This window comes from Oncorhynchus clarkii, chromosome 6 (assembly GCF_045791955.1).
Source record: "Oncorhynchus clarkii lewisi isolate Uvic-CL-2024 chromosome 6, UVic_Ocla_1.0, whole genome shotgun sequence".
Taxonomy (NCBI): Eukaryota; Metazoa; Chordata; class Actinopteri; order Salmoniformes; family Salmonidae; genus Oncorhynchus; species Oncorhynchus clarkii.
Genome location: NC_092152.1, coordinates 39,251,404 through 39,270,974, shown reverse-complemented (window position 1 = coordinate 39,270,974; position 19,571 = coordinate 39,251,404). Strand labels below are relative to the sequence as shown.

General features: G+C 45.7%; 1 protein-coding gene across 2 annotated transcripts; it reads left to right on the top strand.

Moving 5' to 3' along the window:
* Positions 1-1,009: 1,009 nt before the first annotated feature.
* On the top strand, positions 1,010-16,519 carry LOC139411118 (excision repair cross-complementation group 6-like 2). Of its 2 annotated transcripts, XM_071156988.1 has the most exons (21): positions 1,241-1,324; positions 1,652-1,782; positions 2,504-2,828; positions 2,924-3,032; positions 3,160-3,276; positions 3,434-3,627; positions 3,766-3,927; positions 4,134-4,341; positions 4,623-4,763; positions 4,995-5,111; positions 5,204-5,323; positions 5,477-5,548; positions 6,385-6,530; positions 6,757-6,852; positions 7,754-7,853; positions 8,649-8,801; positions 8,923-9,000; positions 11,420-12,494; positions 12,703-12,857; positions 13,014-13,186; positions 14,957-16,519. In XM_071156988.1, exons 3-21 carry the CDS (start codon positions 2,608-2,610, stop codon positions 16,110-16,112), a joined length of 4,593 nt encoding a protein of 1,530 aa, XP_071013089.1. In that variant the 5' UTR covers positions 1,241-1,324; positions 1,652-1,782; positions 2,504-2,607; the 3' UTR covers positions 16,113-16,519. The 2 variants fall into 2 exon arrangements, with proteins under 2 accessions (XP_071013088.1, XP_071013089.1); XM_071156987.1 differs by lacking the exon at positions 1,652-1,782 and having other exon boundaries at positions 1,010-1,324.
* Positions 16,520-19,571: the final 3,052 nt, after the last annotated feature.

The following is a 19,571-nucleotide window of genomic DNA, read 5'->3' as shown; positions in this document are numbered from 1 at the left end:
TCTCTTCAACTTTGATGGGTTCATCACACTGTTTAGATTATATATCACTGAAAGAGTGAACATTATTCAGTGAGACAAAAAACATATCTGTGGATTCCTGACAGTACGTAGAGCTATACAATTTCCTGTAAAAATTGTTACAGTATTTAGCGATTACTTTTTGGTCATCTGTAATAACACCATCAATGTTTAACTTATGGATAGTGTTATTTGTACAGGGATATTTCACAAGTCTAAAGAAATAGGAGGAATTCTGTTCTCCCTCCTCAATCCATTTTTTCCTAGATCTAATAAAGGCTCCTTCTGCTTTTAATCTATATATATTATCCAGTTTATTTTGTAACTCAATTAGTTCCATCTTCTCCTCCCCCGAGAGGCTGGCTGGGGACCTCTGAGAAAGGGAAGTTATCTTAATGATCACCTTTTCCTCCTCAGCTCTTCTGGTCTTAGCAAGATTACTACCATGTTTTCTAAGGTATTTGGACAGCTCAAATTTAAAGAGCTCCCAGTTCTTGCAATAAGATTTTTCTTCACAAGCCCTTTCCCAAAAGTGTGAAAGCAGATCTTTAACCTCAAACTTAACTATATCATTATTTAATAATGAGCTATTTAGCTTCCAGTAGGATGCTCTACCAATGTTAGCATCAGGGGTAAATATTTTTATATCAATGTAAAATGGCCCTATGGTCTGTGAGGGGAATAGTATAAATATTTGTAGTAACACACTCACTATCAATACACTTGGATATAAGCCAAAAATCTCCGAATACAACGTTTGATTTGGTTGCGTCAGCGTTCCCTTCCGCTGGGCCTAAATTGCACAACAGGTAGCACTTTCTATTAATATTAACATATTGAAGCAATTATAAATGTTCACTTTTAGATATTTCGGGGGAAATAAAGAACACGTTTAATTATATTTTGGTTTTATTAGTTTTAGTTTTAGTTTCGTTTGAATTGACAATTTGTGTTTTGGCAGCCAGGGTGATTGTTGAAAGTGCGACGCCGAATGCTTAAACTAGATAAACAGCAGAACGCTTGCTAGCTAGCGACGCTGACAAGTACGGGCAAGATATGTCTCAAAGATCTAGCTAGCTAGCTATACATATTACTGCCCCGTCAAAATACTAAATAAATTAGTTATCGAGTGTAAATTTAGCTAACTAGCTAAACGCTATTTTACTGTCTGAGCAATGTCTTTGCCAGACAGTGAAGAGACTTGTCTTACTAGTTAACGTGAGCTTGTCTGCTTATGCTTTAGCTAGTTACAGCTTGCCACAATGCTTTTGGATGATGGCTTCAACTTCCACAGCTGACATAAAAGGTTTGTTACGCAGACGCTTAATGGGAGATAATTAGCTCGTTGAGCTTTAAAAGTTTGTTTCTCAAAACAGTCACATAGCCAGCTAGCTAGCTAGTAGCATAAGTTAACTGTTAAGCTCACATTGTCTTGAGTTGGATGTTAACAGAATGTGTAATTTACGGTGGTGATTTTAGCATGGAACGTTAAGTTAAATCTTGGTGAGGCAATGTTTTTAGATGGATTCCAGCAAAGCCACTACACAGCACATACATGAATATCACGGTGACAACTTTCAGAAACTTTTAGGGTCTACATAAAGCTGTCCCAACAGCAGAGCTTTCTTTTCAGCACCACGGAGTGAATCCCTTAGCGATGCTACATTTCTCTTCATATGACAAGGATTTAAAAGGATTTGCCAGTAGATTGTCAACGTGATTCATGATGACTGCTTGTCTTGCTTGCTAGCTAAGATTTTGAAGGTATGATGTTGACATGTGCAGTCCAATCAAATGGCATGATTTGACATAATTTTATCTTTGGCCAATGATCTTGAGCCTTCTTGGATGGGCACTTCTAATGTAACTCTATGGCAGCACCCAAGGAGCTTGAATGTCCAACTCTCCCCGTAGAGTTTGCGGCGACGTAGTGTCCCCATGAGTGACAGAACATTGAGCCATTCATGGTGTAACTAGAGAACATTACCAACCTCTACGCTCTGTATTTTCTGCTGCCTGCCCCACCACCACAGAAAGCACTGAGCTAGGCTGAAACACCTGTATTTTGGAGCTGCCTTACTCAACTGTATGCGGCTTTATTAACTCAATATTATATCTATTTTTTTTTACATTGTTTGCAAACTGATATGTGACATGTATTAATGCCAGAATCACATGCAAAACAGGCAACACAAAATAGATATATTTTTTTAGCTTAATGGGTGGGGCTCAAAACCTGCCCTGAATGATGGGTCACCACTGGTAATTTAGCCTATTAAAAACAAAAACTGTTTCAAGTGAGCATTCAGCAGGTCTGATGCCAAAAATAAAGTACATTCTTGCCGACTTCACCCATTCTTTTCATTTATAGTAGTTACATTACATGTAGTTCACTACTCCCCAACACTGCTTGCTGTCTAGGTATTTATATAGCTAACCTGACATAACTAACCAAGCCATGATTTTCCCTCCCTCCCATAAACAGTGTGGCATGAGGGCGACAGATGCCTCGCTCCCAGCCTCAGAGATGGCACCCTACTACGAGAGGGGACAATCCAGAAACTCCCTTCCACTTCTCATGGTGAGGACATGGCATTGGTGAAGTTCACAGAGCAACATGATGAAGATGAAGAAGAGGAGGCAGTCTTTCCAGTCTGTAAACTCCAGAGACCAGACGCAAACCAGTCGTCCACCAGTGTAGTGTCTGCCCAGGAGAAGCCTCTATTCCTCTGCAGCCAGACACCCCCCGGGCCATCAGAGCCCTTGGTGTTGTCACAGAGTGGTGTGGCAGTCCCATACACCATCAACAGGTACGTGAGCTGTTAACTAGGAAGCTGGGATTTTGCTGGGCTTCCCAGGTTGTTTTTGCTGTACGAATGGGGCCTTAATCAGATGCCGTCAACAGGTACCTGAGGTACTACCAGAAGGAAGGGATCCAGTTCATCTATGACAACTATGCCCAGTCGAGAGGATGTATCCTGGGAGATGACATGGGTCTGGGCAAGACCATTCAGGTAAAAACTAGACTGTCTCTGCAGAAACCTGATTGTTGACGGTATGTAGCTAGAGTATTAGCACTATTGGAGTTATCATGTGAAGAAAGACCTGCTGTTCATGACTGACGTGTGTGTCTGCCAACAGGTCATTGGTTTCCTGGCTGCTGTGCTGGGTAAAACAGGGACATGGGAGGACATTGAGAACAACAGGCCTCAGTTTCTTCTTACTCAGATCCCCACACAGCGAAGCAAACCCCGAAAGGTAGATATTGAGCTATAGATTTCCCACAAGGGTAGCACTCTTTGTGGCTGAAAACTGACTGATAGTTACAAAAATGTTAAAAACCCACATGTGCATGCCCATGCTCTCTGTTAGGGTCCTGTGTAGGTGTTGTTATATTATCCATGGTTGTGCCCAGGTGTTCTTGATTGTGGCCCCTCTGTCGGTGCTGTACAACTGGAAAGAGGAGCTGGAGACGTGGGGTCACTTCCTGACCGTTGTAGTCCACGGTCTGAGGAAAGAGGAGGAGCTGGCTCGCATCCGGAGGGGACGCTCTGAGATCGCCCTCACCACCTACGAGACCCTACGCCTCTATCTGGAGCAGTTTAACAGGTAACGTTAGCTAAGATAATTAGGTGTGTTGGCGTGTGTAGCCTGAAACCATAGTAGACCCGTTTCCTAATCCTACTGTGAAACTCCACCTATAAGCCTGCCACGCATTTTGACTGTGTGGCCGGTCTTCAATTCCAGCATTGACTGGTCTGCTGTGATAGTGGACGAGGCCCACAAGATCAAGAACCCCAACTCCCAGATCACTGGGGCAATGAAGGATCTGAGGTGTCCGGTCAGAGTGGGCCTCACTGGCACAATCCTGCAGAACAACCTGGACGAGCTCTGGTGTGTCATGGACTGGTGGGTCTACACTGGCAATATAACTACTACTACTGTTTCTATCACTGCTGCTACAGTATGACTGATTACCCTTTATTAGACACGTATTAGTGCATTGATGTAGAGTCAAGAGGTTACCCCAAAAAACCTCCCAATACCCAGTGCCACCATTTCCTTCTAAACCACTCTTTCTCTTGGGATTGACCTTCTTCCTTTGTGTACTTCAGGGCCATCCCTCGTTGCCTTGGCAGCCTGGGTAACTTCAAGAATATGTTTTCGGACCCCATCGAACTGGGGCAGAAGCACAGCGTAACTAAGCGGGCCCTAGCGACGGGCAGGAGGGCGGTCCGGGCCCTGGCTGCGAAGCTCTCCCATTGGTTTCTCCGGAGGACCAAGGCTCTTATTAGAGAGCAGCTGCCCAAAAAAGACGACAGGGTGAGTGGAGACTTCCACACAGGGTTCATGTTCATGAATTAGGGTTGTGCAATTCTGGTAACTTTTCCAGAAATCCTAGTTGGGAGTATTCCTGCTTATTCTCTCCTGATTTCAGGAATTTTCCAACAAGTATTCATGGAAAAGCTGGGAATTTTGGGAAAGTTACCGGAATTTTACAACCCTAATTGAATGAATTCTCTGGCCTTGAATGTGAATATCCCTGGTCTAGCAGGTGGTTTCAAACATCTCACTAAGTGAATGGCTCCTCCATCTATGGCCAGGTGGTGTACTGTTCGCTGACGTCGTTCCAGCAGACTGTGTACCAGGCGGTACTGGACACGGAGGACGTCACCCTGCTCTTGCGCTCCTCAGAGAAGTGTGACTGTCACAGTGGACACTCCCGCAGGAAGTGCTGCTACAAGGTCGGCTTATGACAGGAACAGTTGTGTTATAACCTCTATTTGACCCGCTATGAAGAAATCTGTTATTAACCGTTTTGCACTCTTTAGTTCAGTGAAGGTTTGAATCATTGTTTGGTCTTTATAGGTCACCTAGACTAAGCAATGGTCACAATGTTGTCAGTAATGTTGACTTTATTGTGATAGGCCTTCCCTGGGAGGTGATGTAAATGTTTGTTCTCTTGTAAACTACAGGTGAATGCTCGGGGTGTGCGTGTGACAGACCTGTACTTCAGTTACTTGGCCATTCTCAGGAAGGTGGCCAACCACGTGGCTTTGCTGCAATCCAAGTGGAACACCAGCAAAAAGCAGGTACGCTCTCACAAGTGAAGTCCTGGTTATTATTTTACTGAACGTGACAAGTTCTGTTTGGTTTAACATTTGGACATACTGTGCTCTCTCAGGAGCAGTATGTGAATGAGATCTGTGAGAAGGTGTTCCAGAAGTTTCCTGACTTCACAGAGAAATGCAAGCAGGCAGCATTTGAGGCCATGTCAGACCCCATGTACAGCGGAAAGATGAAGGTAGGTTGGTCACGAGGACAAAAGTCATGTCACGTGAATGGCAAAGGTAGTTAGGTAGGCTCATATGTTTACATATAGTATCAGGTTTTTAAGAGAAGTATGTCTCATCTGGATCCTTGGTTGATATCCCTCCTTCTCTACACCCTGTCATAGGTTCTCCAGAGGTTGTTGAAACATTACACGCAGAGAAAAGACAAAGTGCTATTATTCTCCCTCTCCACTAAGGTAAAACTTTTTAATTGTGTTTGGTAGCCACAGGGATTCTGTCATTTGTGTCTAACTGTTTGTATGTGTGTGTCTCTCTGTGTTTGTGTGTATGTACTGTAGATGTCAAGTGTGAGAGTCGGGGGATCTGTAGGGGTGTTAGTGTGTGTGTAGGAAAATAGCTGTGGTAGATAATGGTGAGATCATGTACTTTGTCTTTAGATGGTGTCAGAGCTCTAGTTCAGACACAACCAAAGCATTGATTGCTGTCTTCCTTACTTTGTCCATAGACTGCTTACACGATGAGGAAACTATCCCTTTAAGCGTACAGTGCAATCAAAGTATTCAGACCCTGAATACTTATGTAAATATGGTATTTCTGTTTTTTATTTTGAATACATAATACATTTTGCAAACATTTCTAAAAGCCGTTTTCGGTTTGTCATTATGGGATATTGTGTGTAGATTGATGAGGAACATGTTTTATTTAATCCTAGAATAAGGCTGTAATGTAACAAACTTTGGAAAAGGGAAGGGGTCTGAATACTTTCCCAATGCCCTTAATACTTGTGGTCATTTATGAACATTTGAACATCTTGGCCATGTTTTATTATAATCTCCACCCGGCATAGCCTGGTTCCTCTCTAGGTTTCTTCCTAGGTTTTGGCCTTTCTAGGGAGTTTTTCCTAGCCACCGTGCTTCTACACCTGCATTGCTTGCTGTTTGGGGTTTTAGGCTGGGTTTCTGTACAGCACTTTGAGATATCAGCTGATGTACGAAGGGCTATATAAATACATTTTATTTGGTAACACGCCACCAAAAGGAAGTGTTCTCAATATACTGTGTTAATCCTTCAGTTGCTGGACGTGCTGGAGAGCTACTGCATGGCAGATGGGCTGGAGTATAGCAGATTGGATGGCAACACCAAGCCCAGAGAGAGGCTGAAGATCGTCAAAGAGTTCAACAGCTGCCCTGACATTAACCTCTGCCTTGTCTCCACCATGTCAGTGCCACTCCCACCACCCCTCATAGCTTTGCTTTAACAGAGCACAGCAATATGTTTGTGTTGGATGTGTCCCCCCCAAATGGCACCCTATTCCCTACATAGTGCAAGGCCCTGCTCAAAAGTAGTGCACTATATAGGGAATAGCGTGCCAGTTGAGACACAGCTATGTTTGAAATGAACGGACCAGGGACTGTAGGTTCGCTTGTCTGTTTCTCCCCCCCAGGGCAGGGGGTCTGGGCCTGAACTTTGTGGGGGCCAACATTGTGGTCCTGTTTGATCCCACCTGGAACCCTGCCAATGACCTCCAGGCAATTGACAGGTATGCTGCAATATCCATACATGCCATGTACTTACATAGAAGTACATAGTCATAGAACCTTACAGGGTTCTTTCCAATTTGTTGAATCAAATCAAACTTTGTCACATGCGCCGAATAAAAGTGTAGACCTTACCATGAAATGCTTACTTACAAGCCCTTAATCAACATCGCAGTTCAAGAAGAGTTAAGGAAATATTTACCAAATAAACTAAAGTAAAAAAGTGTAATTAACAATAACGAGGCTATATACAAGGGGTACAGGTTAGTTGTACATGTACATGTAGGTAGGGGTGAAGTGATAAAATATCAAGTAGCAGCAGTGTACAAAATAAATGGAGGGGGTCCTAGACTTGGCGCTCCGGTACAGCTTGCGGTGTTGTAGCAGAGAAAAGTGTCTATGACTTGGGTGACTATAGTCTCTGACAATTTTATGGGCTTTCCTCTGACACCGCCTATTACTGGATGGCAGGAAGCTTGGACCCAGTGATGTACTGGGCCGTACGCACTACCCTCTGGTGCGCCTTACGGTCAGATGCCGATCAGTTGCCATACCAGGTGATGATGCAACCAGTCAGGATGCTCTCGATGGTACAGCTGTAGAACTTTTTGAGGATCTGGGGACCCATGCCAAATCTTTTCAGTCTCATATTCTATGTCTGTATACACAATGCCAGTGTTAACAACAGTGATCTCTGTGCTGGTGTGGGACCCATAGGTCACCCTTTATGGCTTATTTACCTGAATGGGGACCCCTCTTCTATTCCTTTTTATTTCCATGATGTGACCTCTCCTCAGGGCGTATCGGATAGGCCAGTGCAAGGACTTGACAGTGTGTGACCTCTCCTCAGGGCGTATCGTATAGGCCAGTGCAAGGACTTGACAGTGTGTGACCTCTCCTCAGGGCGTATCGTATAGGCCAGTGCAGGGACGTGACAGTGTTCAGACTCATCTCTCTGGGAACAGTGGAGGAGGTCATCTACCTGCGCCAGGTCTACAAACAGGTACAGTCATCCTAAGACTTTCATCACAGTATGCTGTCTGCACATACAATTATTGTGTTTGAGGATTTCTAAATTGCTTTCATGGAGGATTGGCTTGAATTGTGAGGATAACCACACAATGTATTTTCATCATGAGCAAAAACCGATTAATTTTCTACCCAAAGTTGCAAAGAAAATGTTGCGATCCATTTATTAAACACAAGAGACCAGAAAAATGGATAAACGGGTGTGGCGGTAGCAGGAATAGCGATATCTTGTGGGCAAAGCTGGTACTTTCACACTAATTTATGGGGGAAAATGCAAGCTACTTCAATGGCTAATTTCTCTGAACAAGGGGAAACAAGGGAAAAACATCACCAAATACACTGAGAATATATTACATAGTATGAATAAACAATACTCCAATACGCAACTTCACACTACTTGTCAAACAGAGAACTGATATTATATACTGGATGTTGGTGTGAGCTTTGGGAGATCTGTGGGTGACTTTTGACCATTTTATTTGGATTCCTCCCGTAGTCGGTTTTAAGAAGAGGTTTGGTCCAAATCGGATGTTGGATACTATATTTATTGAATATCGAATTTATTGATTAATCCTATACATTGAAATGGCCAATTAGGGTGCAATCAATTAGCTGTTGCAGGAATGCTTATCCGATATGTTCTTAACTACAGAAACCAATTCAAAACAATGGCTTGCTGAAATGGAATGACCCATGTGATATTGGTATTTAGATGGGGAAACCAACCATCTAATGTTCTCTCCCTCCATCCCTGTCTGTGACTCTGCAGCAGTTGCAGTCTTCTGTGATGGGTAAGGAGAGTGCCCGGCGGTACTTTGATGCAGTGCAGGGGTCCGACGACCAGAAGGGGGAGCTGTTTGGGATACAGAACCTCTTCAGGCTGCAGACCCAGGGGACCTGCCTCACCAGGAGAATACTGGAGGTCAGAAGTCAAACAGGCTGTGTGGACAACCCTGGTACTGTGTGTTACATGTTTGTGTGTATATTTCTATTTCTGTTTATGTACATGTATGCTCAAGTGTGTGTGCGTGTGTTCCTCTCAGCGGGAGGGACGAGTGGAGGTAGGAGTAATGACGTCCAGCACCCACACAGGGGAAGAGGAGGAGAGGAAGAGCGAGACCGTGAGTAACTGCCTTTCTCAGGGACCCGTGACGGGCGCGTCTTTCCCATCTCTCACTCCCTCTCCTTTCCCAGGCAGCCCTCTCATCCCTCCATTCCCACGTGAAAGAGACAATTCCTCACACGTGCGTCTTCCTGTCTCTCCTTCACCGGCCCCTTCTTACTCTTCTCTCTCTCCCCCTTTTCCCCCCATCTCTCTCCCTTTTCCCTTCCCCCCCCATCTCTCTTTCGCATTCTCTCTGTGATAGTGTCCCAACAGATGGACATAATTATCCCTCTGTAATGCCAGGACCAGACCACACTGAAGGCCGTCTGTTCTGTTGTGTGGTATTTATTTACCCAATAGTTTGGCTTCTATCTACTGTGACAGTTCCCAGCTAAGACCCAACACAACTGTCCCTTTTTAGTAGGCTGGGTATGTACCGGGGGATGTTCAGACTTTAATAGCCATAGACAATACACCAGGGTGTATTCACACACACACACACACACACACACACACACACAACGGAGGAGTCATCTGGTTGGCAAAAACCATAAGATTAGTATCGCTGTAGGTGGTCCCACTCATAAAGGCCCTCGCATAACTCCCATGCACGCTATAAAAGCTACAATGTATCCTATTGTTTCATATTCATGACTCATGGCATGTCACATTTATGTATGGCTGATTTATTGTTACAAGCATCTTTGCATTACCTAGCACTGCTAAATTCTTTATGAATGACCAATCCTGTTCTGTAGCCTGGTGATGCCATCAGCCCCAGGTCACAACCAAATACAACATACAGAAGACTCCATAGCTTTGTCGATCTCATTAGTGCTGCTTTCCTACCAGACCTAACGCAGTGGTAAATCTTAGCACTGACGGTAGACTTATACGTCTTTTTGTTTGTCCTACATTTTTTTGCTATTTTCACAGCGGGAATTGTGAGCGTAATAGCTGGCTCACTGGCCAGTCGCCGTGTTTCATGGCTCAATATTGCATGTCGTCTCACGATCTTTGCGCGGTCATCAACTCCAATTCGTGCTGGGGCCACGGAACATTCTCGTTCTAGTCAATTGTGGATTAATACTACAGTTTATGAAAGAGCATAGACTACAGTAGCCTAACGAGTCATAACAATGAAAAAAACAGCCATGTTTTCTCTATGTTTGGAGTGTTGACAGTCAACATTGTTGTGATTGGCTAATACGAGTATAGGCCTACATGTCTTTAAGCATCGCACTTCTCAAAAAATACTAGGCTCCTCACGTAAATTGAATTGAATGCATGAGGCACGTTCTCAATAAACAAGATCTAACCTATGCCTACCGTTGATATGGCGTTATAGAACTGAAGAATTTGAATATGTTATGAGGAAGCACGTCTTTGGTGACCGGACAAGAGGCGCTCTTTGGAAACGGAGACGAATACAAGCCGAAATGGGGCATGCACTGCAGGTGAATTGTGAATAACGAATTGTTGGCTAAAGCCTCACTAGTAGACCATTTTTAAGTACCTTTTTATGAATAAGCTAATGCGTGGCCAGGATAAGAAAGACACCAGACGCATTGCTGTCGAACCAGCTTTCGTTATAGTAGGGTAATGGTAGCCTGCTGAGTAAAAAAAAAATGTTTTTTAAAATTCAATGGAAAACAAGCCATTGTTACAGGAAATGAACTTGTTTCTAAATACGAGGGTCACCGGCAACATCTCATCTCCCGTTCCACGATGGGCATATGAACATGTAGCCTACGTGAAGGGGTTTTTACGCACATAACAAATGATAACAGGAGCTAGCTAAAATAATGTACAACACATAGATAAAAAATGGGCTGTCCACTCACCGTTTTGCTGCTCCTAAACTTGATCTTTAAATAAAGGTTTGGTGATGATTTATTTTGAAGCGGTCTCCCGAGCCAAACCCTTTATCAATGGTCTTGACTACTTAGTGAATGCTTTGGTCAGGACAACAACACAAAAGCAGCCTTCATTGAGATGAGGCGAGGCTATGCTTGATTTTATTTGATCAAATTCAACAAAAAAACATGACTTTTTTTATATTTCTAAATACGAGGTTATGGACAAAAACAAATTGCCTCTCTCTTGTTCCATGTGCATATGGGAACTGTGCATCACTGCTGGGTAGGTTGCTCTTCCGCTGTTCAAATCCATGCCTTAACCAACCGCGTTACCTCTAAGACCAGCCTTCAGTTGGTTTAAATATCCCCCCCCAGCGCTGCCTGAAATTGGCACGTTGGCCAATGTTTTTAACGACAAACCTCCGATATTGCCATCCCTCCCACCTTAGCAAAAGCGAGCTCATAATAAGACCTGTAAATTACCAATCTTGGGCCAAGGGTTTAAAAATAGTTTATATATATATATATATATATATTTTTTTTTTTAAATATGAAGACTCTGACCTTGTGTTGCAGGAGGCTGGGGAGGTTTCCGCAAGGGACCACTGTGAACTGGGCAATGGAGGGGCGATTGGCAGTGTAGGGCCCTCGAGGATCCCCAGGGCAACAACCAGGGGGGTGCTGGACTTCAGCAGTGGCAGTGAGGAGGAGGGGGAACAGGGGGGCAGGAGTAAGGTGGAGAAGGCGAACACTACCCTTCCTGGCCGACTCAGTCTCCTTCAGCATGGCTTCTCCAGGTTGCTCCAGGGATCAGGGGTCAGGGCTGGATCAGGGTCAGAATCAGGGGAGCATAGCCAGAGTGAGGGGGGAAGGAGTGATTCTGAGGAGGACAGGGATGAAGACACTTCTGCCATGGCACCAAAGGGCCTCAGCACCGCAGGGAGTGGAGGCCCCCAGACCCCTACATTGGCCCCCAAGGGTGGGAACCACTTGGATGCAGCTCCTCTGAAGAACGACTGGGACGTCTCCAGTGGCTCTGAGAGAGAGGAAGAAAGGAATGGAGGGAGATGGGATGGACAGAGGGGGCGAGACCATGATCCTGTTACACTGTCAGGCGAGAGTGATGACATGGGGAGAAAAATACCAAATCTGAAACAAGGAATAAGGAGGAAGAGGAGGGTGGAGGAGGACAGTGATGATGATTCACCCCCCTCCAGTGGAAGCAAACGATCTAACACTAAAACTCCAGTTTCCAGAATGCACCAGGTGGTGTTTGACTCTGAGTCTGAGGACATAGACATTAAGGAGCTAATCAGACCTTGTGCACAAACTCATGTGCTTAAGAGACCCCCAGCACACCTGAGAAGGAGAGATGGTGGTAGTAAGAGAGAGACCAGCAACGGACCAGTAGACCAGAGTAGAAGAACCAGACAAGCAGAGGACATTGAGACTTTTACCTCCTCAGACGAAAACCACACTCCAGTCGAAAGAGTCCGATCTGTTACAGCCCCACAGAACCACAATCATGGCCCAGGCCCACAGACAGACCAACACGGAGCGAGGGCGTTTACAGGTCTGAAAAACCCAAAAGTGAACCAGACTGTCCCTTCTGCCAAAGGACCGCCCTGTGGAACGATTGACAATGTGTTAGGTAAGGTCAATATGGGATAAAAAAAACAACTGTTGTATCATGTGTGTCAGCAAACATCAGGGGCTTGTATTCACAAAGCATCTCAGAGGAGAGCAGGACTGCTACTCTGAGATGCTTCTGGGATACAGGCCCAATTCTATACCAAGAGTTAGAGTAGAATTTGCCTGTAAGTACAGACTTATCTCTCCTATTTGTGTGGGTGTTGTAGGTGGTGTACGGGAGGTGGTTTACACCCACTCTAACCAACATGTGGTGGGCGGGAGCAAGGCCGAGGAGCGAATCAGCAGAGCCGCTCTCAGAGACGTGTTTGAGCGCAGGAGGTTCTCCCAGCTTCCAGCCAATGAACTCCGGGACACACAGAAGGTACACACTCACTACCTGGTGAAGCCCAAACCACCCAACGAGTCGATAGTCTAGTGTCCTATTCCAAATCAACTCCCTAACCCCTTTTCCTTGTCCCTTCCTTGTCAGTGTGATTAGAAGGAATTGATCAAATCTGTGCGTGTGCGTATTTTACAGACCCAGCCTGAACACACTCCACCATTCCATACTTCCCATAATGATGTTGGTTGGGTGGGAGCAGTGCACAGACCCAGTGTGGACCACCCAGTCACACACACCATCAGGAGCGTCCACCACCCCACCCAACACACCACCGTCATTATCGGAGAGACCCCCGGAACCATCCGAAGGTGAGTTATTCCTGGTAGGGCAGGGCAGAGAGCCAAATCTAACCACCGTTATGGTGTGCAGCGCCCTCAACTGGTAGAAAGGGGTTCTCCTTCGTGTGTGTGTGTGTGTGTGTGTGTGTGAGACCACCTCTGAGTTAACCCTCTCAACCATTGCCAAAGATTAGCCAGTTGTGTTCAGGCTCTACAGTACTGCCTTTCCTGTCCAATACCACAGTTATCCTGAGACTCCCAGAATATGGTTAGTTCCTGTTTTAATGGCTGTGACAGAATATGGTTAGTTGCTGTTTTAATGGCTGTGACAGAATATGGTTAGTTCCTGTTTTAATGGCTGTGACAGAATATGGTTAGTTCCTGTTTTAATTGCTGTGACAGAATATGGTTAGTTCCTGTTTTAATTGCTGTGACAGAATATGGTTAGTTCCTGTTTTAATTGCTGTGACAGAATATGGTTAGTTCCTGTTTTAATGGCTGTGACAGAATATGGTTTGTCCATGTTGTTTTTGGGGACAGTTGCGCCTGTCTTAGAAAAAGGACCCTATATCATTCCATGACGATCAGAAATGTACCCTAAATATACACAACATAACCAAAAATATGTGGACCTGCTCGTTGAACATCTCATTCCAAAATCATGGGCATTAATATGGAGTTGGTCCTTCCTTTCCTGCTATAACAGCCTCCACTCTTCTGGGAAGGCTTTCCACTAGATGTTGGAACATTGCTGCAGGGACTTGCTTCCATTCAGCCACAAGAGCATTAGTGAGGTCGGGAACTGATATTGGGCGTTTAGGCCTGGCTCGCTGTTTGCGCTCCAATTCATCCCAAATGTGTTCGATGGGGTTGAGGTCTGGGCTCTGTGCAGGCCAATTAAGTTCTTCCACAATGACCGCGACAAACCATTTCTGTATGGATCTCGCTTTGTGCACTGGGGCATTCTCATGCTGAAACAGGAAAGGGCCTTCCACAAAGTTGGAAGCACAGAATAGAATGTCATTGTATGCTGTAGCGTTAAGATTTCCCTTCACTGGAACTAAGGAGCCTAGCCTGAACTATGAAAAACAGCCCCAGACCATTAATCCTCCTCCGCCAAACTTTACAGATGACAGTATGCATTACAGCAGATAGCTTTCTCCTGGCATCCGCCAAACCCAGATTAGTCCGTCGGACTGCCAGATGGTGAAGCATGATTCATCACTCCAGAGAACGTGTTTCCACTGCTCCAGAGTCCAATGGCGGCGAGCTTTACACCACTCCAGCCGACACATGGCATTGCGCCTGGTGATCTTAGGCTTGTGTGTGGCTGCTCAGCCATGGAAACCCATTACATGAAGCTCCCGATAAACTGTTTTCTATGAGCTTGTGTGGCCTACCACTTCGCGGCTGAGCCGTTGTTGTTCCTAGACGTTTCCACTTCACAATAGCAGCTCTAGCAGAGCAGAAATTTGATGAACTGACTTGTTGGAAAGGTGGCATCCTATGACAGTGCTACGTTGAACGTCACTGAGCTCATCAGTAAGGCCATTCTACTGCCAATGTTTGTCTATGGAGATTGCATGGCTGTGTGCTCGATTTTACACACCTGTCAGCAACGGGTGTGGCTGAAATAGCGAAATCCATTCATTTGAAAGAGTGTCCACATACCTTTGTATATATATCCACGAAGCATCAAGCTCACCTACTTTCAAGCCAACATTTTCCTATTTTCTAATATGTTATCACGCAACTTTCCTACGCTCTCTGAGCCGAATCCTGTGTGTGTTCCCCATGTAGGCAGCAGCTGGAGGAGATGGCGTGTGTACTTGGACCTGTTTCATTGAGACAGTTTGCTGAGGAGGTTCTGAGGAGTACCTCTGCCCAGAGACTGGCTCAGCTACGACAGTACTACACTGACCAGGGCCCTGAGGTGGCTTCCACCATCAGGGAGAACTTCGCTGAACCACACACAGCCCAGCCCAAAGTTGACAGGACAACCCCTTCCTCCTCCTCTACAACCAAACACAGACCCAACTCCAAAAGGAACCAGAGAGTTGCTCTAGAACCCCAAGCAGAACCTAGAACCCGACATAGGTCCGTTCCAGAACCCCAGAGGGATGTTCCCTCTTCTGAGGAGCAGAGGGTCCGGAACGCCAGAGGAGGGAAGAAGAAGAGTGGTAATAGTGGAATGTCCAGAGCTGCTCAGTGCTCCAGCTCAGACCTGGACAATAGTAGGAGTAGTCCTCTGGGACCAGGGGCCTCTAGAGCTCAACCCGTTTCCTCCTCCTCTTCTTCAGCTCTCAGCCATCCCCAGGCTAAGCCCACATCCAGCCCTCCGAGAGGGAGGAGCAGCCTGCTGTCCTCCCCCAGGAAGAGTGAGGTTGTGGGGAGGCAGCGGTACAGAGCTCAGCCTTCCTCTCCCCCCAGCCAGCAGGTCCTCCTCACAGAGCTGCTAGGAGACACCTCCATCCTGGACGACCTGCTGCGACCCAGAAGCAAGGCCTCCTTAGAGCCTCAGAGGGGCTTCCCAAAAACCCCTACTTCACAGGCTGTCTTTACACCCACTTCTCACTCTGCCACACCTGCCTCCTGTCACCCTACAGCGCCTCCCAAACCGCCCAGCACACCCCACCCTCGGCCCCTGACAAAATCCGTCCCAGGCCCTTCTTCTAGTACTACTCGTCCCTCTCGATCCATCACCACACCCCTCACACACCCCATTACACCACTTTTCTTTCCAGCCCCTGAGAGGTCAAAGAACAGCCACAGAGACTTCTGGGACATTTTGGAGGAGGGTAACGAGGAGAGGATCAACAAACTGACGGACCTGTCGGAGGTAGAGAGGGTGTGTGAGAGTGCTAGCGTCAGGGCCAGAGGAGGAACAGGAGGAGGAGAGGAGAAAGGGAACACGTCACTTTGGAAGAGGAACGACAAGTTCCTGTGGAAGAAGTGATTCTGGGGGAGACATGACGACATGTATTTTGCGTTCGACTTTTATTTTTCTTATGCTTTTTTTTAAACAAAAAATGTAATCGTTTTGGTTACTGTAACCTATCCTGAAATTATAGATCGATAAATACGTGTGTGTGTGTGTGTGTGTGTGTGTGTGTGTGTGTCAACCGTGTAGACAAACCATGTGTGTGCGTGCTCATGTATGAAAATGTACATTGTAATTCAGAACATTAATGCCATGTGCCATTGACTTGGGCCAGACATGGTCTGACTGTGTCAGTGGTGGTAACCCATGTTCCCTTCTCAACTAATTAGTGACCACCAGCCTGAGAATCTCATGTCTGACCACCTACATGGCAGGACCCTTGGTGGTCCTAATAAAAATCTCCCCCCCCCCCTTCACTCACACTCTGTCTCTTTGTCTGTGTTCTGTCTTCCGCAAGGCTTTGACTAGTTTTCTTATATACTCTTTCTCAATAGACGGTGTGTATGGGAAGTGGGCCAGGGGCTGTCTGGGGGCAGGGCCTGTGGTGGGTGCATGTCGGGGCGCTCCTTCCCGCATCAGTAGTCTGCAAAATGACAGGCTGTGGTTGGGCTCAGCTCTGCTTCTAATGGCCTCAGAGTGGAGGCCGCTGCTGCACCATTAGAGCAAAAAAATAAATCTGTGGGTCGTGGCCCACCATCTGTGGGTCCTGGCCCACCATTTTGGGGACCACTGCTGTATACCATCTCTGATAGTTACTGTATAGAGATGTGTGTGTGAGAGAGAGAGAGAGAGAGAAAGCCACGCAGCTGTTTGACCTCTCAGCTGAGGTAAGCAGAGCCCCTAAGGGTGCAGCTCTGTTAATGTGTTTTGTTTAGCTGAAATGAGAAAGTGCTGATAGCTATCAATAAACAACAAGACTAATACGTGCCTCAACAGAACACTCAGCTCCGCTGCCAAAGCCGTGTGTGTAGTAGCCCTTCTGGGTGGTAGAAGGTGCACACAGACAGGCCACACATCTGTGGAATAAAAAAGCCCTTTCTATATCTCTTTCCTCCTCAAACTCACGCCACGAACAGATTCCCATCTACCTCCCCCTCCGCTCTTTGCTCAGTCTGGTTCAAGTGCAATGACAGTCAGGCTTAAAAGGTTTTAGAAATGCACTAAATGATTGTAAAGAATTGGACACCTCTACAATACATCATGCCCCAATGATTCCCAATGTTGTCCTGTCTAAAAGCTATCTAAAAGGATTCCAGCTCTTCAGTGACGTGAGAAACGCAAACCGAGTGCTGTTCTGTCAATAAATATAAACAGGTGGAACATGTTTAGCAAGAGGCACTGAGGACTAAAAGACACAAGTACAAGAGTCAAAGAGTTGTTTGTGTTCACTGGATTATGGGTCCACTTGAGTCTACCATCTTTTCACTCTGTTTTGCTGTATTTTGTTCCCTATTTTGGGCATCACTTTTGACCAAAAAATGGACTGCTGGCTTTTTCTAACTTCCCTATTAGGGTCTTTTCTCTGTGTGTCAGGACGGTGACAGGACTTTCTCGATTCCCTGTCACAATTACCCAAGTGTCTGTCCATCCATCTGGCTGGCTGGGTTTACTTGCAGACGTCAGGGAGAGACAGACAGAGCGTGTGGTGTGATTGGTGGAAGAAAGGCCAATGGAGGCCTTTCCTCTCAGGTTTCTACAGAGATGGAAACACTTGAGTAAATGGGGGATGCAAAGTATATTGAAAGCGGGTGCTTCCACACAGGTTTAGTTCCTGAGTTAATTAAGCAATTAATATCCCATCATGCTTAGGGTCATGTATAGAAATGCCCAGTTGCCCATTATTTTGGCTAACATGGCTAGAAGAAGAGATCTCAGTGACTTTGAACATGGGGTCTCAAAGGAGCATAGGGGGTTTAACGGGTGTGTGTGTCAGTCACCAGATCTCAACCCAAATTCTGGAGGGGCGCCGGAGACAGCGTTTTCCAACACCATCAACAAAACACCAAATGATGGAATTTCTTGTGAAAGAATGGTGTCGCATTCTCCAATAGAGTTACAGACGCTTGTAGAATCTATGCCAAGGTGCATTGAAGCAGTTCTGGCACCTCGTGGTGGCCCAACGCCCTATTAAGACACTAGGTTGGTGTTTGTTTTATTTTGGCTGTTACCTGTCCGTCTGCAGTATTGGAGCTCGCAGCTCTTCATGAGGAACTAAGAATTTGAGAAAAGAAGGCGATGGTAATCTTGGCAGAATGTGGTATTTCTGCCCCTCTGTAGCATTGCTTTCATTGAATGGATTTTGCATGTGGATGTATAAGTCATTTAAATAATGCATCAGCTGCCATTATCCCCCCCCCCCAAAAAAACAATATATATTCCTAAAACCATCTATTCATTGTCTGTCCATCCAACCATTACTCCCTTCTCATTATTGTCGTGTTCATTCGACGATTTCAGTTATTTTCCCTTATCCCCTCACCCACTTACATTTCCCTCCTTATGCCTCCCTTTCTCAGTCCTCTATATCTTTTTGCTTGCCGTAGTGTTTACCATCTTATCCTTTCCCTTTTTGCTTGCCGTAGTGTTTACCATCTTATCCTTTCCCTTTTTGCTTGCCGTAGTGTTTACCATCTTATCCTTTCCCTTTTTGCTTGAAAATGTTACTTAAAATCATGTGTGTCTGTGTGTGTAAGTGGCTATTCTATATTATAGTGTTACTGTGTATGTACTACGTTTAGTACTACAAAACTCAGGGGAAAAAAGAAATGTCCCTTTTTCAGGACCCTGTCTTCCGAAGATAATTCATACAAATCCAAAAAACTTCACAGATCTTCATTGTAAATTGTTTAAACATGCTTGTTCAATGAACCATAAACAATTAATGAACATGCATCTGTGGAACGGTCATTAAGACACTAACAGCTTATAGACGGAAGGAAATTAAGGTCACAGTTATGAAAACTTAAGCCACTAAAGAGGCCTTTCTACTGACTCTGAAAAACACCTAAAGAAAGATGACCAGGGTCCCTGCTCATCTGAGTGAATGTGTCTTAGGCATGCTGCAAGGAGGCATGAGGACAGCAAATGTGGCCAGGGCAATAAATTGCAATGTCCGTACTGTGAGACACCTAAGACAGAGCTACTAGGAGACAGGACGGACAGCTGATCGTCCTCGCAGTGGCAGACCACGTAAAAACACCTGCACAGGATCGGTACATCCGAACATCACACCTGCGGGACAGGTACAGGATGGCAACAACAACTGCCGAGTTACACCAGGAACGCACAATCCAACCATCAGTGCTCAGACTGTCCGCAATAGGCTGAGAGAGGCTGGACTGAGGGCTTGTAGGCCTGTTGTAAGGCAGGTCCTCACCAGACATCACCGGCAACAACGTCGCCTATGGGCACAAACCCACCGTCACTGGACCAGACAGGACTGGCAAAAGGTGCTCTTCACTGACGAGTTGCGGT